General features: G+C 39.7%; 1 protein-coding gene across 1 annotated transcript in view; it reads right to left on the bottom strand.

The window, feature by feature from the left end:
* Positions 1-27,334, bottom strand: part of FAT4 (FAT atypical cadherin 4) — a 136,354-nt gene that overhangs the window by 60,662 nt on the left and 48,358 nt on the right. Inside the window, exons 2-3 of the mRNA XM_065674352.1 lie at positions 4,804-4,935; positions 542-803 (exon numbers count right to left, since the gene is read on the bottom strand). Coding sequence (XP_065530424.1) covers positions 542-803; positions 4,804-4,935 — 394 coding nt within the window. The remainder of the gene's footprint in view (positions 1-541; positions 804-4,803; positions 4,936-27,334) is intronic.

The raw sequence follows: 27,334 nt of genomic DNA, 5'->3' as shown, positions 1-27,334 counted from the left end.
TGTTAGGGTTAGTAACTGAGGTCATGTAGGGACTATTCTTAAGGAATCAGTATATTACTGGCTGCTCAGTGGTCACCCATTATCTGATCCTACACTTGATGAATTAAGCACTGTAAGTCACCTTCACTGAAGATGGCTCCCTAAATCAGTATTAGCATCACTATTGCATCTTCGTGGCAGGTTATACTGTTTGTATCCTGTAAGTTGTTCATCCTCTTTTCTTTTTGCTATTTTTGAAAATAATTTCACTCAGAGACTTCCATTGGGATACAGGCATAATTGATATTCTGCACCTAGGCTTTATTCGAGTGGCAATCATTTCCCCATTTCCCATTGAAAAGAAATTTGAACCCACTAGTGATACAGATTTCCTAGCAAACAGCATGATGTGATTCCCTCTGTTTCCCTGTCCCATCTAAATCCTTCAGCATCTTCTGCCTCCTGGCCAAGTCAGACAGGTTGGCTATCCCTTCCCATTCAAATCCCTGTGGACTGACAAAAAGAAAATTTCAAGGCTATTTTAGAATAATTTCCTATTTACCTGGAGTGGCATCTTCTGGGATGTCGAAGGAATACACTGGCTTGGAGAATTTGGGGATATGGTCATTAACATCGCTAACAGTGATGTTTATTCTCATATCTGAGGACTGCAGGCCGTCGTCAGCACGAACCAGCAAGGAGTACTTGGAGCGGCGTTCCCGGTCCAGGCGCTTGGTGGCTATCAGGTCTCCTGACTCAGGGTCGATGTGGAAGCTATCATCCGCACCGCTGATAATAGTGTATGTGACCAGGGCATTGGCTCCCTAAGTAAAAACAGAAGTGGTCAAATCAAGATATTTGCCAGGGAAACCACACCATAATTTTCTGTAAGACAAGAAACATTCCAGTAACTGTACTTGGCGAATATTTGTCAGAACAGTTTCCTTTAATAAACAGCTTTCCTGCCCAGTCCCTACTTCAGATCCCAAGTAAAGATACATGCGCACACGGTTTTTACTTATGAGACATATTACAAGGTTACCCAGATACATTTTGCTCCTGCCAGTGGGATCAGCTCTGCTTTTCTCGCATTCTGAAGGTGGGATGGAGGACGGAGCAGAGGGAGAAGGGATGAAAAGAGGGAGGACCAAGGATGGCCACACAGCAGCTCCACCAGAGCATGACCAGAGCTGCAGCCCCCAGTCAGCAGAAACTCATGGGAGCTGTGCTTGCAGCAGCCTCTCAAAGGCCACTTTCCGCATGGAAATACATTTACCCCTGCAAATAATCAGCCTCAGAGTGACAAATCATCTGCCATTAAAATCATAGTTCTGGGCTGTGCTGGAAGTCAAAAGCATCAGCTTTTGCATCAAAGAAAGCATCTCATTCATCTGCAGAAAAAAAGGATTCATACGAACTTTGAGCATTTTGGTTAAAAGGAAAATTAATGTTACATTAAAAAATGATCAATACTTGTTTTGTTTGGGGTTTTTTTTCCCTTTTTCCCCTTACAGGTTGAAATTAAAACTTAGGGGAAAAAATATGGAAACTTCAATTAAAAAAACACTGACACACTGCATTTTGCCTCAGCCCTGCTCTGTCCCAAACACTGAGAAAAGTCACCTGCAGCCAGTCTGTATCATTGATTATTAACAACAAAATCAACCCATCTTACAGGTCTTAGCCCACAGGAGTACTGAGATTTCCTGGGAAAAGGAATGCTACCTGAGATCTGTTTCTACCCACCTCCTGGGGCTGGGGAGGTGGTTAAAGCTGGCTCTGGCAGCCAGCGGGTGGTCCAGGGGATACAAGGGGCTGGCTAGAACACACAGAACCAGCTTTAAGGGAAAACAGAAAGAGACCTACGATCTATGATGTCCAAGATAGGCTTAAGGGAACTGAAGTTTTGGTAACCTCCAGCATCGGACACATGTACCTATACCCCATGTGCTATGTGTTTTGGTGGGACAGGAGATATTTACTGTGGCACCCCTCAGATTTCACAACTGAAACCTGCACACCAGTGGCACTTCTGAGGTAAGCAACAGATCAAAGAGACCAGAGAGAAGGAAATTCTGCAGCTGTTTCAAACACTCTTGCCTAAAAAAGCAAATTAACAGAGATAAACACCCACTTGTATCTGTGAGATGGGAGACATGTGTTACATACCTGACCTCACGGGAGTGCCTGGTGCCAAACCATTTGTCTGGGGTGTTGTTTCAAAGAGGTGGCCTGAGCTAACTGATAAAATGAAATTTAGAAAGAAAACAAGCTTCTGCAAGTACCAGCCCTGAACTGCTGCTCACAGGGCTCCAGTGTACACAGCCTCTGTGTGCCCAGGTGTACCTGGGGATGGCCCATGCCTTCCTCCAATTGTGCAGCTTAGCAGAAAACATCTGATGAGAATTTCAGAGGTGACCACATTCATCTCTTGTTTGACTAACCAGTATCCTCCTAAGACAGTGCAGCTAAAAATGCAGCCATGTGTGATATTGTTTTATCAAAGCAGTAATTTTACATGAGTTCGGTGAGATGCAAAACAAAATACAGGCATGTAAAACCTATTAAAAGGCTGTATAAAAACTTCCCATTGACAACTGACTTTAAAAAAGCTGCAAAGTGCTAGAAGCTGTTGTGAAAGCTTTTAGTACCACTTAGCACTTAGGGAATGTCTTTACATGTTTCCTCAGCTCTGTACAATGTCCCTGTTACAACAGACAAGGGTTTGAAGTTTTCTGCCTTCATACTACCATTCTAAAATATTTGTAAGAGAGTTCTTGTACACCACTCAGCCATGAGTTTTAATGGCTCATTTACCCTTTTGAAGCTAAAACTTGGATTCTGAAAGTACCTGTGCATGTAGCAAAGGCTGCATGCTGATTTACTGAGGGGCATATATGGGTTGCAGGTGCAAAGAAGGAAGCCAGAAAAACGTAACGTCACAGGAATATTGTATGAAAGAAAAAGTAAGGATCTCAACCCTAAACTGCACACTGCTAAAAAACCTTGGACTCTTTGTAAAGGCTTTGAGTTACAAATGTTCTGGTAGGGAAACTGAAATAATTCTTTTTTTATAAAAAGCTCAACTGATTTCTAAGGTAACAAATCAATTCCCACTGTGTGGAGTGCTTCAGAATGGATAAAATATCAGGTGCATTTTAGTAATGTTTAAGAAGAGGCTGGAGCATAACATTACTAAAATCTTAGATATCTGTTTGCCATATCACAGCAGAGAGTGGTAGCTCAATATTTACTTCCAAATCTGAATACAAGCAGCTTGAATTTTTGTTACAAATATGCACCTTTCCAAAATCCTCTTTCTTGTCTGTCTGTCAGGCTGCTACCAGAAAATAAAGGGAAGAACAAAAAGCTCATGATTACATTGGTACCATTCCTGGGGGTGTTCCAGTGGTTCCCTCTGTAGCAGTAAGATTAAGTACATCAATTAACAATCACAGGACAACTAACCAAGCTAACACAAAATAGGTCAGAAATAAAATTCTCTTGAGGAGGTTGAATTACCTTATTATTTGAATGGAAGAATTGCTTGTTGTTGTCAAGTGTAACCCTATATTTTAATGACAACACCAACTTCTTTGCATGCTCATATTGATATTTTAGGCCTTTCTCCAGTGGAAAGAATCAGTTCAAGTGAATGAAACAATATGATTAACATTCTTATAACTTACTTTCCAGAAGAAATGAATACACCAAATTTTATGTGTGTATATTTGCCTGACGCATACAAGACTGCAATATCCCCCAACTAAGCGATTGGCCAACTGTTTAACATCAGTTGCTCAAAGGTTTTTGCCAGTTTCTTAATAGACCTTTGGTTGCAGGGTCCTCACAGTAATGAATCTAAGGAGGCAAAACTATTTTGCAAATAGGTTCATGCACAGAGCACATATTTTACCATTATTTATTTCCCCCTTTTTTAGTGAAATAAATCCTTCTTTAGGAAAGGATAATACTGGTTTTAAATAGTTCTAATCCAAGGGTGAGCAAGCATTATCAAAAGCTTTCCTGCTCTCCAAGGCTCCTCCGATATTGATTTTATTACACACCTTGAAATTTGGCTCAAATACAACAGCTCTGCTTCAAATCTAGTTTAGATCTCAAGCTGTGGCCTTAAACTGAATGTCAATATATCTTTATCCCAAGCTGGGAATCCCAGCATCTTTGCCAAGTCATCAAATATGGTGTAAGACAAGACTGAAAACAAGAAAATCATCTTAAAAGAAAATGTGGGGTATTTTCACAAAGGCATGTCGTGATAGGATGAAGGGGAATGGCCTTTGACAGTGGGTAGATTCAGATTAGACATTGGGAAGAAATTCTTTATTGCAAGGGTGCCCAGAGAAGCTGTGGCTGCCCCATCCCTGGCTGTGTTCAAGGCCAGGTTGGACAGGGCTTGGAGCAACCTGGTCTAGTGGAAGGTGTCCCTGCCTGTGGCAGGGGGTTGGAACTGAATGAGCTTCAAAGTCCCTTCCAACATAAACCATTCTATGACTCTGTGATTTTTTGCCATTAGCGGAACTGCTCATTAAGGGATGTTAGAAAAACACTAACTCATGATATGCAAACCAGCGAGTAGCCTTCAAGTAACAGAGTATTTATCTCACTTGCTCGTGTGTGTTTGCCTCTGCATGACTCCGTGATACCGAACGCAGTTTTGTGAATAGGCCAGCTGCAGTTCAAAGCATGACCACAGTGACTCCCCAGGCCAAGCTCTCACAAAGGCAACAAGGGAACAGGTAAAACCACGTATTCTCAGTATAGCATTTTTAGTACAGATACTCAAATATGAAGCCACACTCCCACCTCATCAGCATCCATGGCTGTCAGCTGCAATATTTTCGATCCATCTCCTATATTCTCTTCTACAGTGAGATCAAGCATATCTGTGGGGAATACTGGTGGGTTGTCATTGATATCCTGAAGTGTTATTTCCACCTGTAAAAAGCAGGAATAGGAAAAAGTTGTGTGAACACTGTGAATTAGACACTGATTGGACCTGAATGTTACAAATCACATAATTTTGAAAGAAATCAGGAAAATTATTCTTAATCACATGAATTAGAACATTCCCAAATCACACCAACAATAGGAAAAGTCCCTCCGGATATTAAAATTCCACGTTCTTGTAAAATACTCATAGGAAAGCCTCTAACATAAATAAAGTTAATTTGACTTGATGATAGCAACTGATTTTAAATTCTCCTAGTCTAGTTTATATTGGAAAAGATCCACTGATAGACTGTCACTCTGAGCCTCAAAGTCGGCCCCTGGAGTATAGCTGCCAAGTCCCAGGGCAGGAGATCATTCAACCATAAAATGCTGCCTGACATAAAGATGAGATGGTGTAAAATTCTCCCTGAAATGTTTATATATTGGCAACCCTCCGTTCTGAGGGAGCAAAAAACACCCTTGCTCTTTAGGTTTAAAAAAAAAATAATCACTTTTTCTTTCTTGCTGTAAATGCAAACGTAAGTGTTACTTTAGAAGCACCCACTAGCACCTCCTTACCCATGAACACTTCAACTGAAGTTCTTTTTACGCACAATATCTGTATGCTTTTCCAAATAGTAGTGATAGTTCCTGAAAAGTTGTTTTGTGCTCTTTATTCCTAGTTTTTCACAAGCAAGATTGCTGCCCTGCTGATGCTAATTCAAAAAGTTCTGTTTTGCTTTGTTGCTGGGTACGGCACGTAACATTGCAAAAAAGAAAGAAAGAAAGAGAGGACACAGCTGGCTTACATTCATCATGCAAAAAGGCAGCTTGTTTTGGACCTAAAGTATTAAATGGCCACCAAAATCTGAAGACCTAATAGGAAAACTGAGGAGCTGAAGGAAGTCTGTCTTTATGGCTCTTCAAAGAAGAGAGAAAGGTAACTAAAGCTGTTGCACAGGAAGGTAGGAAAAGGTATGGATGACTTGACAAAGATATCTAGATTGACAGGCAAAATGTTATGTATACTACAGTGCCTACCGTGCCTACCATGCCATTACCCACAACGGATCTCCCTGCACTTAGCTGAAAATGTGCGGGTTAGACTGCTCTCGATATAATCAACACACACATTTCTGGTGAATCTGAAATCTGTAATTTCTATTCTTTCCAGTCACCTGCTACAATATTTTCTTTTTTCATGCTGTTTTCATACAGACCACCAATCGGCAAGCCATTTGGACTTGATCAACAGGACGATCCCTAAGATAAGCAGTTTGGTGATGAAAGTTTGGCTGTCCCTACAGAGCAACTGAGTCACCCAGGCTCATCTGCTGTATCTTTCCCCAAGCTCTCACTGGCTGCACCCTAGGGCCATTGGTCCTCCTTGCGCATCCTGAGACCACATCCTGAGGGGTGCTTCATCTTTTTGTCCTCTTCCCAAAGGCAACTGGTTTGGAAAGCCTAACATTTCCACCAGTGCTAGACTTTGTGATGGAACAGATTTGGTATGCATGCTATACTCCTTCATTAAGCACCCTGAAAATATAAATTGCTGTAGATCCATAAATACTCTGAAAGTATATTTGATCATGGCACACCCATCTCTTCTGCCTCAGAGGATGTTTCTAATGCAGAAAAGGCTACAAGGAGCTTTGTTGTTTCTCTGATAAACACTTTTCCTCCCACAGGAGTTCTTCAGAGAGTGGAGAGATGTGGACTGTCATGAACACCTTGTGGCTGCACTGGTCACCACAAAGGGAGACACCTTCCACCCTGGGATCTAAGTCATCCTCAGTCACCTCGAGTAAGTTACCATGTTTATTTTCATCTTTTTTTGGTTTGTGTTCAGTATTAATGCCCACAGTAGGTTACTGTTACAGTCAGCCTGCCAGAACTTTCCCACAATACTAAAGAGAACTGAAGTGTCTTTAAAAACAGAAGAAATATTACATTAATATTACAGATATATCTGCTGGAAGTGCAGACAAAACGCTGGTCCTATCAGCCTTACATGGTCTTTTATAGAAGACCATTATGTATTTATACCATCTCTAATTCCTTTGACTGTTCACAAATGACACACAAAACCACTTCATAGCTTGAGACAGATTAACCCAGAAGGTTTTATTGTTAAATTCAAATCCCTGACAACAGAAGCCAAAGAAGTGCTGACCGGAGCATCGCAAGCAATGATTTGACAACTAACCAACCAGACACAAACTCTCAAAGGAAAAAAAAAGAGTTTTCATGGTGACTGACGCATCTGGGTGACAATTAACCACAGAAATGGAAGAGACGCAGTAGAAATGACAGAGGAAGGATTTTGCAAGTGGGTCCTGCCCCATGAGCTGGCACAGCATATTATGTGTGCTTTTATGCTCTAAGTGTAGCATTTCCCCAGATACGGTGTCAAGGTAAAGCAGCTGCACAGCTCTGCAATTTATTTATTCATACCATATGTGTCACACAGAGCTAGTGTTTCAGATGCAGGTGATATTTCACCACCAGAACCCATTGTCAGGACAAGAAATTACCCTTTGTAAAAATCATATGAAAAATATACGACAACTTTTGGGGGGTTCAGGTTAGGAGCTGTGCATTGCCTACAGCTTACACGATGTAGAGTAGCCAGAATCCAAGAATACAGATGGCTCACGGCTGTGGGACAAAATAAAATAAAGTCAGATTCCAGACAACTGGGGGAAAAAATAAAAAAAAAGAAAAAAGAAAAAAGAAAAAAGAAGAAAGAATAATAGAAGAAGTAATTTTATCCTGAAAAATCAGCTCACAAGTGAAAAAAACACTGTATTTTATACTGAAGACTTGCTTCAGACGGTGGAAAAATAAGAAATTCTCAAATAAGGGAGAGAATTTTTTAGAAAGAGACCACAATATTTTTAGCACACCTTCACACTATGATTCACTATTTGTCCACAGGGCTTAGATAATGCATATTCCTTCATAATTCATTGCTGGCTAAGTCTAACTGGCTTCCCTGTGTAAAGTTATCTTTTTACTTCTGTTATTACTTCAGCTTATAGACTGTTGCAAACCTAAGAAATACGATCCTGAGACCTTCCCGTCTGCAGAAATTTCACTCGAGTAATACATCTCTGAGAAGGACTTGAGAAAAATCAATACAAGAATAAACATCTAGAAAACCAAAGACCTGTAAACCTGAAATATGCCACAGGAAGAAAAACAGTGTCCTTAAGGGATTTGTCCAAACCTTGGTCCCTAGAACAGGAAGGAACCATTAGGTGACAACATCTGTACAACTCTAGGAAGCAACATGCCCAGACTACATGGAAAGTGATAACCACCACCCCCCTTTCCAAATCCATTCAGCACAGGCAGTATTTTTGCCTGACCTCAAAACCATCAGTCAGCGTGACCCTCTGGTGGTCCAGGCACTGATGAGGGCTTTGCTCCCTTGAAGAACCTTGAACTTCTGCAGAAGCTATGGGAATATAAATAGTCACAGACACTTCTAAATTTGTAAAGACTGTGATGGAAAACTGATGAATAGATTCAAAATATTGCCTTGCTTTATTTGTTCAAGGGCAACTAAAAAAACAAGCCAAAAAACAGAAAGCTTTGTTCTATCCATGTGCATGTGTGTGTAAACCTCCACAAAATCACTCTACTTTTGTACATTTCTAATATAATGCTTTTCCTTCACATTTAACAAATCTTAAAAAAAAAAAAAAAGACTGGAAATTAAAGTTCTGCAGAAAAATACATGTTGCTTATTTACTATGCCTTGTAAAGTAAACACAACCATTTTCCAGACCAACTTCTATGCAAACTATCTTTACACGAGGGGGTTTTTTGTGTTTATGTTTGTTTCAACCTATATTAAACTAAGATGCAAAAATACAAACTACAAACCACAGAGATTAGCAAAAGTAGCAAGTCAAACAATACCACAGATTTCCCCATGTCTGAATCCAATTTCTTGTTCTCACAAAACCATCATGCCCCTGCCAGTGTTACAGATGGTCAACCTATCCTCATTTGTGAGAATGTGATTGCTCTGCCTGCTGTCATGGAGATTTGTAAAGTAGAGGATGTATTACTTACCTCGATCTTGTTAGGATTCTTATTTGCCTCTTGTGTTTTCTTCTTCATAAACAAATTCAGAACAGATTGAGGCAGGGCAGCACACACATCAAACAGTTTTGACTTAATTTACATTAAATGTAGATGTAAGAAAAATACGAGTTCTTTTCTCTATTCAGACAAACCTCAGGTCTTAACAAATTTCAGGAACCATACCAGGACCTCACTTCATAAAGCATACAGTATCTATTTAAGTATGAAACTGAACACAAGAAGTCACTGGGCAACTCGCTGCTGTTTCAAAATGTTGTCTTTACTTTGAAGAAAGTAGAAAATGCCCTCTTTGAAGTAAATGATGGCATTTATGAAGACTGTACGTGAAAGAGACTCTTTACAAAGAGTGATGCTGCAGTGTAAAGTCTTCAATAGCTTCATACTTTGCACACGGTTCTGAAAACATTTATTTGGGGCAGAGGTTAGGGAGAAGGAGAAACTCAATTCTGATGGAAATCAAGACAAAAAGATTTTTTTTTTTTTCTGGTTAGCCAAAATTAGTTTGCATTTGAATAATCAATTCTTAGCCAAAAAAATTTGTTGAATTAAGCAGTTGTTAAATGACAGTTTCATTTCTTAGAAAAGAACCAATCCTCTTCAAAAATACTAGTACCCCAGACAATTATTACTGAACAGGCTAGACAAATTCCATAAACATAAAAAGCTTAATATGAGAGTTTAATTCTGGAACAAGGAATTATTTTAGTGACCAATCATACCGGGTTTATGAGCTACAAAGGTATGTGAAATAAAACACTGCACTGGAAGGCAACATGCCAAAGTCTATCCAATCATTATGATTTCTATAAACCAATGGGCTCATTTGGCCAGAACCTATCCCTCTGACTTTTTACACCTATTAACATTTATTTTTCTTTTATTTCAAGGTGAGGAAGGTTTATAGACAGAACACTTTTCTCAAATTCTTACATCTACCAAATGAAAATAAGAGGTAAAAAAGAAAACAGAAAACCTGAATGAGCTCACATGGCAGCAGCAAGTTTCACCGGGAGCCCCAAAACGCATGCAGAAATTCTTGCTTGCAGCCACCCTGTCTGCATTTCATGCTTGATCACAGATCTATAGATGAAACACAACCTAAGAAAGGAACTCCCAGATGTCTCATGTGTTCAATACTTCTTCAAATGCTACAGCTATTTGATTAAAAGATCAAACAGAGTGGAAAGGCGACAACTTTTAATTTGTACATTGTTGAGTCATTCTTCTTCCCTTTGCTCACTGCCATGAAGTTCACTGCCTCTCTCAAGATACCATCTAATAGTCTACAGGCAGCATTGGCACATGCTGCCCTGAAGACTTCTGTTTATGCCTAGGTCATCATATGATCCTTCATATTAAAACAAAACAAAAAAAAAACCCAACAAATTTAAGGAGCTTATTTTTTGCTGGAGACTGCAGTAGTGTGCTACCAATTTTAACAGAATCAAAGTGAAAGGATTCTCATCCCTTGATAAACATTCTAAATAATATCTGTCATGTTGATAAAAGAGAAAAATTCAACTATTAATTTATCACATCCATGTAGCTAACTGAAGAACCTGGCCAACACTTGTAATTTTTCTCCTGCCTCTACCACTTTGGCCTTTTTGTTCATCCAGCAAACAGTGCTTTGCTAATGATAGTAAACACACATGTATGGGTAGATTCCTTCTTTATTGATGTGAGTAATCATATCGGCTACTTGCATCAGTGAAGTTATGGTTATACTAAGCACTTTGAAGAATCATGCATGCACTGGTCCTGCAAACTGTGAAGGCAAGGGAACAGAAAGATTAAGTATCAAGAGTGCAAGCAAGCAAAAGTGTGTTTCCAGAAATAAAAGAAGAAAAATACTTTATATATATATATATATATCTTGATATTCCTAGAATATCTCTAAAATAGTTTCTAATGATGCTAAAAACCCACAGGCTATCCTGAACCAGTTTCCCACCTTGCTCTAATAAAATACTGGGAAACATTAAGCATGGGGGTGAAAAATAAACACTTAAACTTTAGAATTAGTTGAATAACCAATAATAGCAGAGCTCAGGAAGGTGGAAAACCTGAACTACAGAACACGCATATTTACAATTTCAACAACAAGATGGAAAGCCCATTTACAAAGAAATGCCATGGGACAAGGCAATAGCTTTTGCTCACTTTTTGCTTAGAGAAGTTGAATGAGGCATCTGAATATCCCATTTTCCAGCAGGTAAACAATCCCAGTGCATGCTAGTACAATAAAAATCACATTAGTCTATCGTGCTGCAGGCCAGCAAACCTGTTAAACAGAAATACAATGTTGTTAAGAATCCCACTTTGAATGTCCAGAGGCAGCAGCAGTCACTTGATCTTTGAGCTTTTGGGTAACACCTTTGAACAAAAATCAGTGTAGTGAATATAATCCAAACTCCTTCTAGTACATTACAGTCAAAGTCCCTAATTTTAGGTGACAGAGACAAGCACTAAGGCAGTAAACAGATGTGTCAGCCTTACCCTTAGACATTTAGGATCTCTCCACAGAAGGAGATCAGGTCACAAGACTTAATTTTGATACCTGAGCTCAAGAGTAATTTAAGGAAAAAGAGGATGTGAAAGCTGTGCTGTGCTACACGACTGCCCACTCCAATCCCCCCAATGCAGACCAAATATTGACCCAGCAAAAGACAACAGTTTGAGCCCATTTAGAAGAAGGATTATAGTGATATTTCTTTTTACCTCTCACAAAATCAGGAATTAATGCTGATAGCTAACCTTGAAACTGGTTGGAAACTTAGGGATCAATGCATTTTGTCAACATATTTCATTTTCTCCATTAAGCCTCCATACGCATGGAAATATGACTAATAAGATTTATATGTAATTCTGGAATTTCCCAGTAATTTTAAAATGTGGGCTGTAATTCCAGTATTTTAACCCAGTGTAACTTTCCTGGAGTTAAAATCCATGGGCAGAAACACCTTCCACTAGACCGGGTTGCTCCAAGTCCCTTCCAGCCTGGCCTTGAACACTGCCAGGGATGGGGCAGTCACAGCTTCTCCGGGCAACCCATGCCAGGGCCTCACCCTCACAGTGAAGAACTTCTTCCTTATATCTAAGCTAAATCAAGCATAATCTGCTTTCATAATTATTTTAAAAGATGTCACTTTCTTGTGCTGTCTGAAATAAATACTCATCTTAGTGCTGCAAAGAAAAGGCGCCATAATTTACTTCTTTTTTCTCTCCTTCCTGCCCTTGCCCACTCCCCTTTTTTATTTTAAAGGTGACCATTGGGAGTTGCACTGCCTGGAGTCTTGATTAAATGTTTCACTGCATCCAGAACACTTCATCATGCAGCATAGCCAAAATCTATTATGGCTTGCAAATGACTCATGCTTTAGCTATGAGAAGACCATAATAAAGAACATTTTACATAAAAATGCCAAAAAGGCTGGTAATTTAATCTTGATTCTAAGTAGGTATGCAAGGTCTCTGCATCCAGCCTGTGCAGACAATAAGGCATTGTCTGGAAACAGTACCTACTGTGGTTACATCTAACTTCTCAGGAAAGTCCAGATGATACTGCCACTGAAAAAGAAATGGCTTGCTGTAATGAGAGAGCTGCAAACACTGCTTTTAGTAGACATGCAGTATGATTTATCCATTTGTGCTAGGGGTCCATAAGTACCTGGGCAGAATATTTATTAAAACCCAGCAAAGTGGGAAACAGCATTATTAGCCTGTCAGTAGACACGTGTGGCTGACAAATTGTGTGCCTCTGCATGCTCACAGAAACAGATGAATAAACACCAGAGCAGCATAGAGAAATTAACTTCAGAAACTTCTTTGCAGCACTTGCTCCTCTCAGGCATACCATATATCACAGAAGGGGACACAAGTGGTAACCTGACACAGCCATTAACAAAATAAGCACTGGAGCCAGGCACTTGTCCCTGATGCTTAGTGGCTCTGTGGTCCCAAGTCAGAAGCAAAGATGCTCTCTGCGCTTCCCAGGCTGACTGCCTCCACTTCAGCCAAACCATTCACATTTTCAGATACCCTATGTTGGGTCACTCCAGACTTTGTTATGATGTGCTGTTATGCAGCCCACAGCATAGGAAAATGAAGGGTCAGATATCCAAATGCAAGTAAAGCAAACAATTCAGGCTGTTTCAATTACCAATTATTTATTGCTTGGGCACGTTACGTGCATATAGCCATGCTAATAGCATTCCTACAGCAAAAGCAACTACATCTGCCAACCAACAGAAGGCCACAAAGTCAGGACAGTACATTGGTACCTCCTATCCCAGTCTCCAAATGCCTGTGCTGGTTCACGGAAGATGGGGTGCAATAACAACTGAGCTGGGCTTTGGGGCCCAACTATGTTGTTTGAAAACCCAGAACACAAAAAAAAAAAAAGTTTTTCTGAAGGTGAAGCAAGCCATTTTGCCATTCCTGCTCTTCCTGAAATCAGTATTTTAAAGTAATTGTTTAAGTGTTACATTATTTACTGCTCTCTAAAGATAGGCAAGGTCTCACATGTAACAGAGGGAATTAAGACTAGGTTAAGGAAAGCACTATTCAAACCTTGGCTAATTTAAGAAAGCAACAGCACGCTGATTTTAAAACACATCAAAACACATAAGCATACACATGGAAATACAAAGTAATCTAGCTTCACAATAAATAAGATATAAACATCAAAATGGTACAAGGAATACAAATGGTAAGAAATGCTACAAGCAGTCATGTTTTTTCCCTCTTGCACCACCAAAACCATAATGAAATACAGGTGAGTTTGCCAGTACTGGTAAACGACTAACATGTGTAGCTCCGCCAATATTCACATAGTTTACAAAAACAACCACTATGGGTACCAGCACAACCAGTTTACTGCAGCAGAAGATGAGAGGTACAACAGCCTCATGCTTTGCTGCTGCCAGGGCACTATGCATGGCAAGGAGGGCAGTGATTGCAGAACAGCTCCATCCATCTGTCCTTCAAGTGCTCCATCAGCAGCACTGCTTGGCCTTAGCATGGACCAGAAAAACTCCTCCAGCCATCCTTTCCCTGCCTACCCATGGCTGCTGGGACACAGAACCATGGAATGGTTTGGGTTGGAAGGGACTTTAAAGCTCATCCAGTTCCAACCCCCTGCCACGAGCAAGGATACTTTCTATTAGACCAGGTTGCTCCAAGCCCTGTCCAGCCTGGCCTTGAGCACTGCCAGGGATGGGGCAGCCACAGCTTCTCTGGGCACTCTGTGCCAGCTCCTCACCACCCTCACAGTAAAGAATTCCCTCCATGTGCACACATGCAGTCCTGTGTCACCTCCTCAGATAAAATGGGTGATTTCCTCATAAAGACATTAATTCTTCTGTATCTAGCAGTACCTCTAGCTACAAAACCTATTCCAAACACCTGCTAAACCAATACAAACACTTGGCAAACACTTGCTCATGAGGTTTTTCTTTTTTGGTTTGGCTTCCTTTTTTTCTTTTTTTTTTTTTCTAAATACTAAAAAATGTTATACATTTGGGAACCATTTAGTTTATAACTTTGCACTTAATTAAATGAGGTCTACTGCCATGTAATAAGAAATGGATTGAACTGGTAAGAACATTCCTGTCCATGCCAGACAAAAAAAAAAAAAAAAAAGGAAGAAAAAAAGAAAAAGTAAGCATTAGCAGTTTGAGGATGGAAATGTCACACATACAAATTAAATGAATCAGTTAAACCTACAGGTGTGACATTTAAGACACAGTCAATCCTAACATGGATAGTATGGGTCTGATGGGCAGCTGTATGGAAGGAGGCTAGCTTCAAGGTTGGTTTCAAAGCATGTTGGATGGGGCTTTGAGCAACCTGGTCTACTGGAAGGTGTCCCTGCCCATGGCAGGGGGAATGGAACTAGATAATCTTTAAGGACCCTTCCAGCTGAAAATATCCTATGATTCTATGATCAGGACAATCGGAAAAATCCAGTTCCCCCGACTGAAGGCTGCCCAAATAGCAGAAGAAAAGCTCCTTACCCAGAGCCGTGATAGAAGCAGTGCTGCTTCAGTCACTTAAGAAACCATAGGGATTTTTCTGTGAGTGGAAGGGAATTAAACATGTAGGACTGAAGACTGACTGATGTTTTGCAGCAGTATGAAGGCTTTATAGTGGCACACCTTTCTGAGAAGAAACCCTGTATGAGTCTAATAGATTTTAGCAAATAAACCACATGAGGCCAAAGTTACTTTCTAGTTTCACACTTAGAACACCGCAATTTTCTAGAAATGCCTAATAGCTTTCCCCCTCCCCAGCATTAGAGGCTGCTACCAGGGAACTGCAGGGCTAGAAACTCCAAAAGTTTTTGCATCCTCCTACGAATTTCCAGGAAACCACCCCATCTTATTCTTCTGCAGCAGCTTCACATCTGCTCCTGCAGCGCTGGGGATGGGCTTCCCTCCCTGTGGCCACAGGCCACTTGTGGCCAAAAAGTCTTTTTCATGTGGCCACAGACAGACCTTCTCATTGTAGCTGCACTCAGCAGACCCAGCTGACCATCCAGGCTTTCCCCACGCTTTTCTTTAGTTTTTTTCTTACCAAGCCATTGGACTTTGGATTTGATATAGAAAAATTAGAAAATCAAGCATTAAAGACTAATTAAAAGGTACCTTTCAAACTTACAGTTTCATCACTTTATAAATATATACGACCTTGTGCACTGAAGAAAAATGAAGCAAAAGACAAGAGGTATTCACAGAAATCACTGGAATAGCTCAAACAGTGCGCTTATGTGGGATTCTTACAGTCATCTTCCTTAATAATGGATATGAAGTGTTTTATTTGACTATAAATTCAGAGTTTTGACTTTTATTGGTTCCTAAAGATCTGCTACATCTTTTCTTATATGTAGAACCTACTTCCACTTATGAAGTTACACTCTCTGGCCACTACAGTCAATAATGAGAACTTTAAAATAGTCCAAATCCTCTATCAATATCCAAGTGCTATATGACAGCTCTCTCAACCAGTACTAATGGTTTTGCAACACAGTCAGTCTCTCATAGACTTCAACGTGTTCAAAGACGACACCTTAACAGAAGAGCAAAGAGAGACTGTAGACCTACATATACATAAACACATGAGCGGAGTGAATTTATTTATTGGTTTCTGTGGTTAATTCCTTCCTCAAAGGATTGGCTGGTATGCTTTTATTCTTTTTCTAGCTTTAGTGTAGTACACTTGTAGGGTGTGTGGGAGGAGAGGACAGAGGTTAACGCCTGAGGGCACATGCTATCCTACAGCCCTCCTATGGAACACTCCACGACTGACCTGGGGACACTTCACAGCCACCTGCTCCCAAAGAACATTAGAAGAATGTGGTCTTATTGCAGGTAGTCCTAAGCAAGCGCTGACTACCGAGTCAGAAATATCACCAGCAGTTGACAATTATAATACAAACACAGCTGTTTGGAAGGCCAGTTGGACTACTCCAGATAAAAGACAACCAAACCAAAGCCTCCCTTCAATCAAGTCAAAACTAACTCTGAGTTTTTATAATCTTAGTAAACTTTCAAGGAAAAGAAAAAAGAAGAGAGAAATACACTGGCATTTCTGCATATCTTAATTTCAGTGTGGCAGGAAGCAGAAACACCACAAAAGAACAGTTCTCATGGTATTTCCAGTACAAGTGAAACCAGAGACTTTTCTTGCTTAGGTGCCTTCAGCTTTCCCCTGCATTATAGCACTTCGGTTTTCCAGCTTTTATCCTGATCATGCCAAATCTTTGATCCTTTGAAAGTTCACCACCACTGGTCATTACTACAAGCCTCTGGATTTTTAAAAAACGTATGGGAAGAATTTTAGTAGTGCTGAGAATCACCAGTTTCCTTCTAAGGAGCATAGGGGAAAAAAAAAAATCAGAATTCAAATGTAACCATAAGAGAGTCAGAAATTCTGCACAGTTAAGCACCCTTAAAGACGTGACAAAAACCATAATTCTTTCTTTGGAAGATTGAACCTACGCTCAATTTCTTTGCATTTATCCTTAGTTTTTTTCTCTGTTCCTCATAGGTGATTATGTACATCATGTCTTCAATAGGGTGTTTATGCTGTGGCATATGATTTTTAAGAAACGCGTGTTTTTTCTAAGTGCTCTTGTAGGTTAAACTGCAACAGCATCAGTCTTGCTGGTTTTAAGTGAATCAAGAATTTCTGTGTACTGGATGTACAAACTGGCCCACTATCCACGTGGAACAGATTAGAGGATGATCATTCATTGTGTGTTGACAACTGCAGCATTTCAATAGCTTTACAAACAATCAAGAAAAAATTTAATTTTTTTGAGGACAAAAATAGAATAGTTTACAGTGAAATTATATTATATTAAAGGGAAGGAAAATAGTAACAGAGGGTAAGCAAAAATTAATATATTAAACTAAAGAAAGCAATACATTGACTCACAGTAAGAAAATCACAGCAACAAACCTGGGCATCATGGGGAGGTCTAGGAAGTAATGCTGCATATCCATACCCCCAGTCTCCCCCCACCCCCCACCACTTTTTAAGACTGTTTCCCCAACCACCATACAAAATACTCAAATCTCAGTCTCATTTGTTCCTTCCATGCCAACAACTCAGAAGTCTCTGCTAGCTCATAGGTTTAATAGTGACAACTTAATTAGCAATGTGATTTCATAATGAGCAGTTGGTGATAGGGCAAACTGGGAAAGCGTTATGCCTCAAAGACATCATAGTGTCCTTTACAGCACACTATTTCTACAAGTAATTGCATAGGAAGCAGAGGTTGCGGACGCTCTGCTTAGAAAGAGTGTATAATTCAAAACATAGATACCTATCTAGAAACATAGAGTTTGAAAAGCACTATTTTAGTATTTGTAAGGAGTTAATAATGTTGCATTCTTCATTTATCAGTAGCTGCCTACTACAAACTTCCAGCAGACTTCTGAAACATGATTTAAAGACATCCCTGTAGTAGTGAAATGATTACTGTATTTATCTTCTGGGGGAAAAAAAATAAGGGACAGAGAAATAAGGTGACTTGACTGGTATACTGCAGTTTATGGCAGATACAGCTGCTGACCTAGAGTCCCTCACCATTTCTCATTTTCACAGTCAGAATGTGACATAATGCAAAAGCTGTGTGGACACTTAATGATGAAGGGCAGAAAGAAACGTCTGACAAGAAATCTGTCTTAATCTCAGCCCCTAGAGAGCCCCCAGAAGTGTGCGTATAACACAGTTATTCCTTTAGTTATTTCGGTGACCAAACTACAGCACAGAGAAGCAGAATCTACTATTAATACTGGAAATATTTCAAGGGATAAGATAAAAAGTATCCTCATTTTGGAATCCTGAGGTACATCACCTAAAAAATTACATACCACCACAAACTGAAACCCCACATTTTGCAAGCAGCAAAAAGAAGAGAAATTAATCATACAGTAACTTCAGATTTGTAAAACTACCATAGAAAGGTACTATCACATGGTCAAAGTTTATTCACTGTCTATTGCTACAGTGATGACCACAACATTGAAAGAAGCTAGCTAAAATTCCCCCCAATCCCCAAATATATTCAAAATCAAGCTGATAGAAGTTTGTCAAGCTTTTCTATTTATAGAACAAAATAAAATCCCAATTTGTGTACCGTATTACACTTTTACGCCATTTATTAAGTAACCATGTATACAGGCACAGACAAGTTCAGAATACATTAAATGTTTTGCAGTGTTTTTCCATAATTTACTCAGTTCTTTTTCTTCAAACACCATTTGAAGAAACAAACCAAAGCAAAAACTTTTTGTGAACTGGCTCAATTAATCCACTAGCAAACTGACTTTGTTTTGCTGAGCAATATCCAGCGTCTTAACTGATATCGTCACAAACCAAATAACACAAGAGCTTGAGCTTGTACCTCCACCTGGATCTGAATGGATCTGAATCTTTCTGCTTGATTAAACATAGATACCATTACCACTACCTGTTACTACTGTGCAATGGAACAAAAAAGAAGTGGGGGAGATCATTAGCATTTTTGAAAATTCTGTGTGAATTCAGCATTTAGTGACTTCTGACCACATGATCTATATTGGACATAATGGATACAATGAAAGTCCTAAATTGTAAAAACCCCTGCAAATGTCATGTGGCAAAAGTTAAGCACCTGACAAGCTGGAAAACACCTGTCCCTCCTCTACACTGCAGCCTAAATTACAATTATATTCATAACTCTTAATGTCTTAATCTTCCAGGTCAACTGAATCTAAAATAGCTTTCCCCAGGGGATTTTTGATAGCTACAAATAATGAAGTTAAGTGCTGTTCTTTTTCTACAGTACTGTAGAAATGTTTTCATCTGTTACATTTAGTAGCAAGCTATAAATTTGAATTGATCATGAAACAGGCAAGGAATGGGAAGTTTGAAATGGGAACAAATACAGTAAATGCACAGCCTGGTTCTCAGCCTCATCATTAACACTCTCAACTCATCATTAGCATTAGTTGTGGAAATGACCAGAAATTCATTAAAATGAGACTTAAGGATGCAGAAATTAAAAATAGCCAGAAAATTCTCTTCTGAAACAGAACCAAATATTTGAGGTTGCTTTTGACAGTGCATTTAACATAAAAAAAAACCAGCATTTATGTTGCCATCCTGACTTACAAATATTAATATAAATTTCTCATAACTTTAGATACACTGCCTTGGCTTTGTGGTTTCTACCTGCTTATTCCCAATGTTTTCAATACAGTATTTAAATGCCTGTTTAAAGTCACCTTTACCTTTCCTTTATGAATCAGTAGCACACACCCTGCTGTGTGCCATCTGCTCATGTTGTATTTTGTCTCTAAAGATTTCTTAATATTATGAACTATAGATTGCTGGTATTTTCAAAACATCTTCCAGATAGCTATTACCTCTGCATTTTTTTTCAAGCATATTCCTTACACAGGCATCCCCAAACTCCACACAACTTTCTTACTTCTTGAAAACCAGTAATTCGCAAATGCTCTCCAACAGGCCATAGCAACTCCCCAACATGAAATGGTGTGCAAAATGCTGTAAGTATTTGCACTATGCTTCAGGGAGAAAGTTACAGGTTATGATTACAGTAATCAGGTTAAAATAACAACAGTAAAAAGAAATGAAGGAGAAATATTTGCAGCAATGCTAATTGATGACTGGATGCACATTCTGGTTTTAGTTACCCCCAAAACAAATCCTGAGAGACTCCAGCAAGGTTAATGCCTTTCTCTGCATGTGTTGCACAGACTATTGTATTTGAACCAAAATGAGCCTATGATACAGGCAAGTTTAAAGGGTTAATTGAAACTTCTTTGTGCAGAAATGAAAGGCCCTCAAAACTGTCAAAATTAATGAGAAAAACCAGAAGAAACATTACAGTCCTCCCATCTAGACTGCCAGAACCTACAGTCTGCCTCACATTAATAAATGCTATAGAAAATCTGTCCCTTTCTTCTAGCTGTGGTATTTATATTTTACAGTCTGCTATCCCTTTAATGCAACAGAGAGGACTTCATCAAGCAATGGAACCCACCACTGCTTTAATCATCTTTGCTAACCCACACTCTTAAGGCCACAGTAAAACTCCAGACTTTTTAGTAACATGCACACAAAAATAATGAACATCCAAATTGGGGTCTGGGCTGCTACCAGGCAAGCAAGAAGACAAACTTGTGCTCATGCTCAGAAGAGTCTCAAGACAGCACTGAGGCTGAGAAGCTGGATAACTTTATTCAGTTTATTTATCTGCTAGAAAAAAGTAATGGATATTAATTTCAAAGCAATGCATCCACGGGAAAATAGTTCTCATGGTAAGGAAAGAATCTACTAATTTGTAAAGTTACGATTAAGTCACACAGCCTTGCTTCCTATAAAGCTCTGTTCCTTTACGGCCCTGCTGTCCACCAGTCCCATGTGGCTTGAACAAACTGGGAATGCCTCCAGAAGCTGATTTAACTTCGAACCTCTGTGCAAATGCAAAATAGACATTAGCATATAGAACTCACAAGTTCACTTGAGTTGACTGCAACTGGAATGATCCCCTTCACCCTTGTCATTTCTCTCCACTGGGAAAGATAGATGTGAAGCCCAGGAGGTATGAAGCAAGCAGGAGACAGCTGGGAGACTAATAATTAATTTTTCTAGTACTTGGCTCACAGCAATGTACCACCCTGAATCCCTGCATCTTTAGTCTACTGAGTCTCCAGCAATCATCCTCAATAACGTCAAGTCTCACAACACACTGGTCAAAGAGGAAGGATCGACTCTGATGTTACTTGCTCTTCATCTGCTGTGTCACTACATTATATTGATCTAGAAATTTCCGAATAAAAAAAAATATATTGATCATTCCATATTTGAACTTATTAATTTATACTCTATTGAAATCATTTGATACTCTTCTCTGGCACTTAATGTTCATCAGCCTTCCTTTCAACTGTCATGCTTCAGCGTGAACAGAAAGTTTTCATGAGAAGTTACTGCTCTGCCAGCCTCCTCCACTACTAAAACAACGGGTGCAACTTGCTAGTATTCTGGGGCAACAGTCCAGCTGCAATTGCAGTACACTTTCTAACCCATTTTATACACTGAAAATGATAAAGTGAAGGAAACCAAGAGCCAGCTACCATGAGACACACCACCTACCTACTTTACACTTAGAGCACTGACATAACGTGACTTCTAAGCCATATGGAAGATGACATTATATAAAGGCAAACAGAAAAAAATTATTATTAAGAGTATTGCTTTCATGAGGTGATTTAAAACCTACAAATGCTTGCAAGTGCTTTACTTCAATAGGTTATACTTGAAGAAATTTTCTGCCTACCCACTTGTCTCGGTATTGTAAAATAAGGGGAGTGTGTGCTTTGCAAAGCATTAAGGTTACTAACAGCTACAATAGCTTGTATGAATTCAGAATAAACAATGAATGTCTGCATTTATGTTTAGTTGTTGAATGCTTAGTTAAATTAACTTTCTTCCTGTCTAAAACTGTTTGTTTGAACATTGTTAAAGATGGGTGCAGGTTCAAGATTAAGCAGGTTTAAAATTTTATGGTTTTTTCAGTAATAATTTTTTTCAGCTACTTTTAGCCAATGTTATTCCTCCTACTTTCTTTGTAACTAAGAGCAGCATTAAGTCTTGCAGCCTTTATGCCATAATTTCAGATCACAGCAGGCAGGAGGTTTCCAAAAAACTCTACTGTATGTACTGAAGTGATGCCACCACAGCTCTGAGTACACTGGTTTGACCCAGAGCTGGAGGGAACCAGACAAATCAAACTCCTTTCATTTCCCCCACAATCTGCAGGCTTCAGACAGCAATACCTTTCATGTAGGGGAGCAGCAAAGCCATAATTGAGGCCTACACTAATTACACCCTATGTCAGTCTTTAAACTTTTCCCATCTTGGCCCTTAGACAAAAATCAAGCCAATGAAAAAACCCCACCAAATTCTACAAAGAAAAACCTTCAGAAGCAGAATAACCTTCCTAGTGGGGCTTGGCAAGGCCAAACCCACAGCATAACACTCCGGGGCATGTCGTGGGCTCCAACTGAGCAGAAGGGAGTGTTAAACTCACCAGTGGAGTCCAACAGCTCTGACACCCCTTCAAGCAGCATTTTGGGGTCTCAGGGTGTTCCCACACCTAGGAGATACAAGCCATATACCTGGGGTGTGAAAGTCCTGGTGGCACCTCTGATAAATCCAAACCTGCTGCCCCAACTCTTTTTTTTCAGGCTGATGAACATGTATTTAATGAATAGTAGAAATGCAAATAGGAATCCTAACTTCATTTTCTACTGACAGATAATTATCTAAAGTAGTTTGACACATATGAAGACATCCTTTTTCCATTAATGTTAGACAAAAGTATTTCCCTACATTTCTCGCAGTCCCTGGCAAAACACCACAGATGTCAGAACAGCATTAGAAAACAGCTTATGAAGCATATTGTCATTACTTACTTTGCATCAAAGATCGTTAAGAACATGCAAGGATCCTCAAAATCATATTTATCCACTGTATTTCTGTAAGCACTTGATGAACTTTAAACTTACAGTTCTTGGGCTCAGTACATAGTGTCTTTTTAATAGCTATGTACTGTGCAGATTAGGAAATGTGTTGCAAACTGTGATTTCCAGTATTTGTAGTTCTCTAACTTAAAACACAGCTACAACATTACAAATACATTGCTGTATTTGTATATGCTGTATATGTATATGATAATAAAATCATCACAGAAAGCATATCAAATGCTGCACTTTTTCACTGTACAGTTCCTAATTAAGTTTTCTGTACCACACTTCATATAGTAGAGATTATCAAATTTGCTAACTTATGTAGACATAACTAGAGCTTTGTTATGTAGACATAGTTATGCAGAGAGCTCCTCTGATTTTTAGTACATGTATGAGTGCACATGATTAAGAGTAACTTCATTAACACCACAAATTCAATAATCAGTTTGACAAATAATATCATCATATTACACAGAAACAGAGCAGCACTTTAAATGCCTTTCTTCTAAGCTTGAGCTTAGTTCCTGGTATTGAAATCATAATTAAATTACACCAAAATTCCTGCTGGTGTAAATCCTATTGACTTCAATAGCTATGACAGAAAATGGTCCGTTATGTTAGTCATCTGCTACAAAACAGAAAACAGCAACCATGTAACAAAATCAGGCTAACTAAAAAGATTTATTTTACTCTTACCACAGGCCCCCGTGAATTGTCTAACACTGTACAATGGCTATGATACCATCTCGTTTCTCTAAAATGTGACTAAGGAAAGATGACTAAGAATTTCAATTGACGTGTTTTTTTCCTGTAGGCATAAAAACCTTCTTATTTGTACAATTTATGCACCACAGCAACAAAAGTTGCGTGTCTTATTTGGCATAAGGCCTGGTGAGGCTTGCCAAGTGCCAAATGCTCCAATAACCCAGATAACTTCTACAGAGCTGATGCACAAGACAAAAAAAACCAAACAAACAAAAAACAAAACCAGGTTGTTACTGCATTTGCTAGCAGAAACAGCCTTAGAGTTCAACGGATTCAGGGCAGTGATTTAAGGTGAGCCATCCTCTCAGCAGAACCTATTGGAACATACACTGCAGATAGAGGGTACAGTTTAAAAGAAAGTGAAAAAAAAGGTAAATATAATTCCTAACAATTTATCAATGCACATCTTAAAAACAAGAATTAGTACATTTGTAATTCCGTAATTGCAGCATCTGCTCTTAAGCCTTTCCATATGCTTGCGTGCACCAGAACTGTCAACAATAACCTTAAACACATGACCAGACATCACCTCACACTTCTTCAAGCCAAGTGGAAAACAATATATTAAGTTCATGTAGTGGGTATGAAGCCACTGATGGGACTAAGTTAATAATCCACTGGACAAAAGTTCAGTTTAAAAAAGGTGTGTGTAGAAGGACTGGGCTTTACGCTTCCAGATACAGAAAGGTTTGTACAAAACTGGAAGAGCCACCTTCCAGGAATGTATTAGCAAAAGAATAATCTCTGCTGGAGAGCTTCAGCGTAAGTGTTCATCGGCTAACAATGGTACTTTACAAACAAATATTTAACAAAAATGCTCTGTTAAACACACTTTAGGAAAAAGTCTCCTCAAAACAAAAATGTAAGGGTAAGGAAAAGCTAAGTGCCACCTTTTAAACCAAAAAGAGCTGTCAACATTAACCCTCTCTGATATATTAGGAAGAAGGTCTCAAATTAACACTTAGTTCAGAGCAAACCTTGGCCAGCTGCAGGGATATCTCAGTAGGAGGGATGGATAACTGAGTTATTTCAGTGGGAGTTTGAAATGTGACATATCTCAAAGCTGAAAGCTACTGAATATCCTCAAAGCCTAAAGTCTCAGAAATATGATTTCAAACAGAAGGTAAAATTTATTTTGGTATTTAATATAGACCACCTGTTTATTCCCCATTGCCAGCTCCATACCAAGTGTTATCCTGCAGGAATGGCTGCTCTCCCACCCCCAGGTGCCCACTCCTGAGATTATTTATTGGCTGGCAAATGAGAGCTTTTATCTCAGTTTCAGTCTCAGCTCTGCCAAAAGTCCATGTCAACCAAGTGGAGGAGGTCCAAATATTTTGCTAGATGTGCAATTTGTACTATCTGTGTTCTCATCTGACTGAGGCAGCAGCGGTACAACTTCTACTTGCTAATATATCCCATTTTTTGGAAAATGCGGCAAGATCTCCTCCATTGTTTGTAGCTCGCTCAAAATGCAGCTGCAGAGTTATAAACAGGTTAACATGACTATGGGTTTATGAATGTAACAGTATTAATTAAATCTGATTTACATGGGAGGAGTTTAATACTGCTTTCCTTGGCAGAGTATTCACCTATTTGCACACTGGAATGTGGGATTTGCAGGGTCTGATACTTTCTTAGGGAAACGAGAAGAAAAGATTACCCGAGTTATCACTCCCAACTTCACCCACAATTCATTCCCTCCTCCTAGAATCATAGAATCATAGAATAGTTAGGGTCGGAAAGGACCTCAAGATCATCTAGTTCCAACCCCCTGCCATGGACAGGGACACCTCACACTAAACCATCCCACCCAAGGCTTCGTCCAACCTGGCCTTAAACACTGCCAGGGATGGAGCATTCACAGCCTCCCTGGGCAACCCATTCCAGTGCCTCACTGTGGAGAGTTGCTATGTTGCTGAATGGTTAAAAGATAAAGGTCATAGTGACATACTGCAGCTGGAGTAGATTTCAGATGAAGAAGTACGAGGGAGCAAGAAGAGCGCGCCCTGGAGATAGACTGCGGCAGAAGCAAACGGATAATTAAGTTTGTGACCTTCAAATTGTTTAATGTTTATCTTACTACTAGACTCGTTCCTGGTTCTATTTTTTTTACCCTGTTCTGATGTACTCTGTTACCGCATCACAAACCAATGATCTTGTAACATGTGGAAGCTACTGACCAATGTTCCTGTGACATGTACAAGCTACAGACCAATGATCTTGTGACATGTGGAAGCTACTGACCAATGTTCCTGTGACATGTACAAGCTACAGACCAATGATCTTGTAACATGTGGAAGCTATGAGCCAATGATCTCTGTATGCAGGGTATATAAGTGTCCATCTGCTTAGCAATAAATGAGACTTGTCGGTCATCATCGGATGAGCTCGTCTCCCGGCGATTCCCACACCTCACCACCCTAACAGGAAAGAATTTCCTCCTTATATCCAATCTAAACTTCCCCTGTTTAAGTTTTAATCCATTACCCCTTGTCCTGTCACTACAGTCCCTGATGAAGAGTCCCTCCCCAGCATCCCTATAGGCCCCCTTCAGATACTGGAAGGCTGCTATGAGGTCTCCATGCAGCCTTCTCTTCTCCAGGCTGAACAGCCCCAACTTTCTCAGCCTTTCGTCCCACTACTAGGAACAGTACCTCAGAATCACAGGAGGGTTTGGGTTGGAAGGAACCTTAAAGCTTATCCAGTTCCAACCCCCTGCCATGGGCAGGGACACCCTCCACTAGACCAGGTTGCTCCAAGCCCCATCCAACCTGGCCTTAAATATGGCCAGGGACTGGGCAGACACATCTTTTCTGGGCAAGCTGTGCCATGGCCTCACCATCCTCACAGGAAGAATTTCTTCCTAGTATCTAGTCTAAATCTATCTTCTCTCAGTTTAAAGTCATTCCCCCTTGTCCCCTTGTACAGAAGGTACAGTTCTCCAAAACCCTACCGATCTCCTTCTGTTGGCTGTACCACTGTCTCTTCCTAACCTCGCTACTTTTATTCCACTGTCATTAATATATATCTATCACTGTTATATCTTACATATCTGTATATAAGTAGGCAGATTGATTACCAGCTAAGGCTTAGGTTCCCAAGCAACAAGGAGATAAAAAAAACAGAAAGCCAACTGCAAAAACCAGGCCTAATTTCTTCCAGTGATGGAGACCATGCATATAGGGGAAAAGCCACACATGTCATATCTTTCTATTAGAGGGGGTCTTCCCATCTGAATACAAGCCAATAACATGCCCCAGCTGTAGGAAAGGCAAACAACATGCTACGGCATAAAACCAGGAGTGCCATATGTATGGCATAAGAAATAATCCTTCTGCTCTGCTACTTATAGGCTCACGTTATCTACAGAACGGGGGTCAAATTGCAGTGCAGAAATCCAGTAACAGTGTAGATCCAAAGGAAAGAGCTCAGAAGAGAGGAACAATGATGAACATCATCATTAAACTTGACCC

The sequence above is a fragment of the Lathamus discolor genome, chromosome 1 (genome assembly GCF_037157495.1).
Source record: "Lathamus discolor isolate bLatDis1 chromosome 1, bLatDis1.hap1, whole genome shotgun sequence".
NCBI classification, from domain to species: domain Eukaryota; kingdom Metazoa; phylum Chordata; class Aves; order Psittaciformes; family Psittacidae; genus Lathamus; species Lathamus discolor.
The sequence above is the reverse complement of the archived record's forward strand: the minus strand, read 5'-3'. Positions and strand labels throughout refer to the sequence as shown.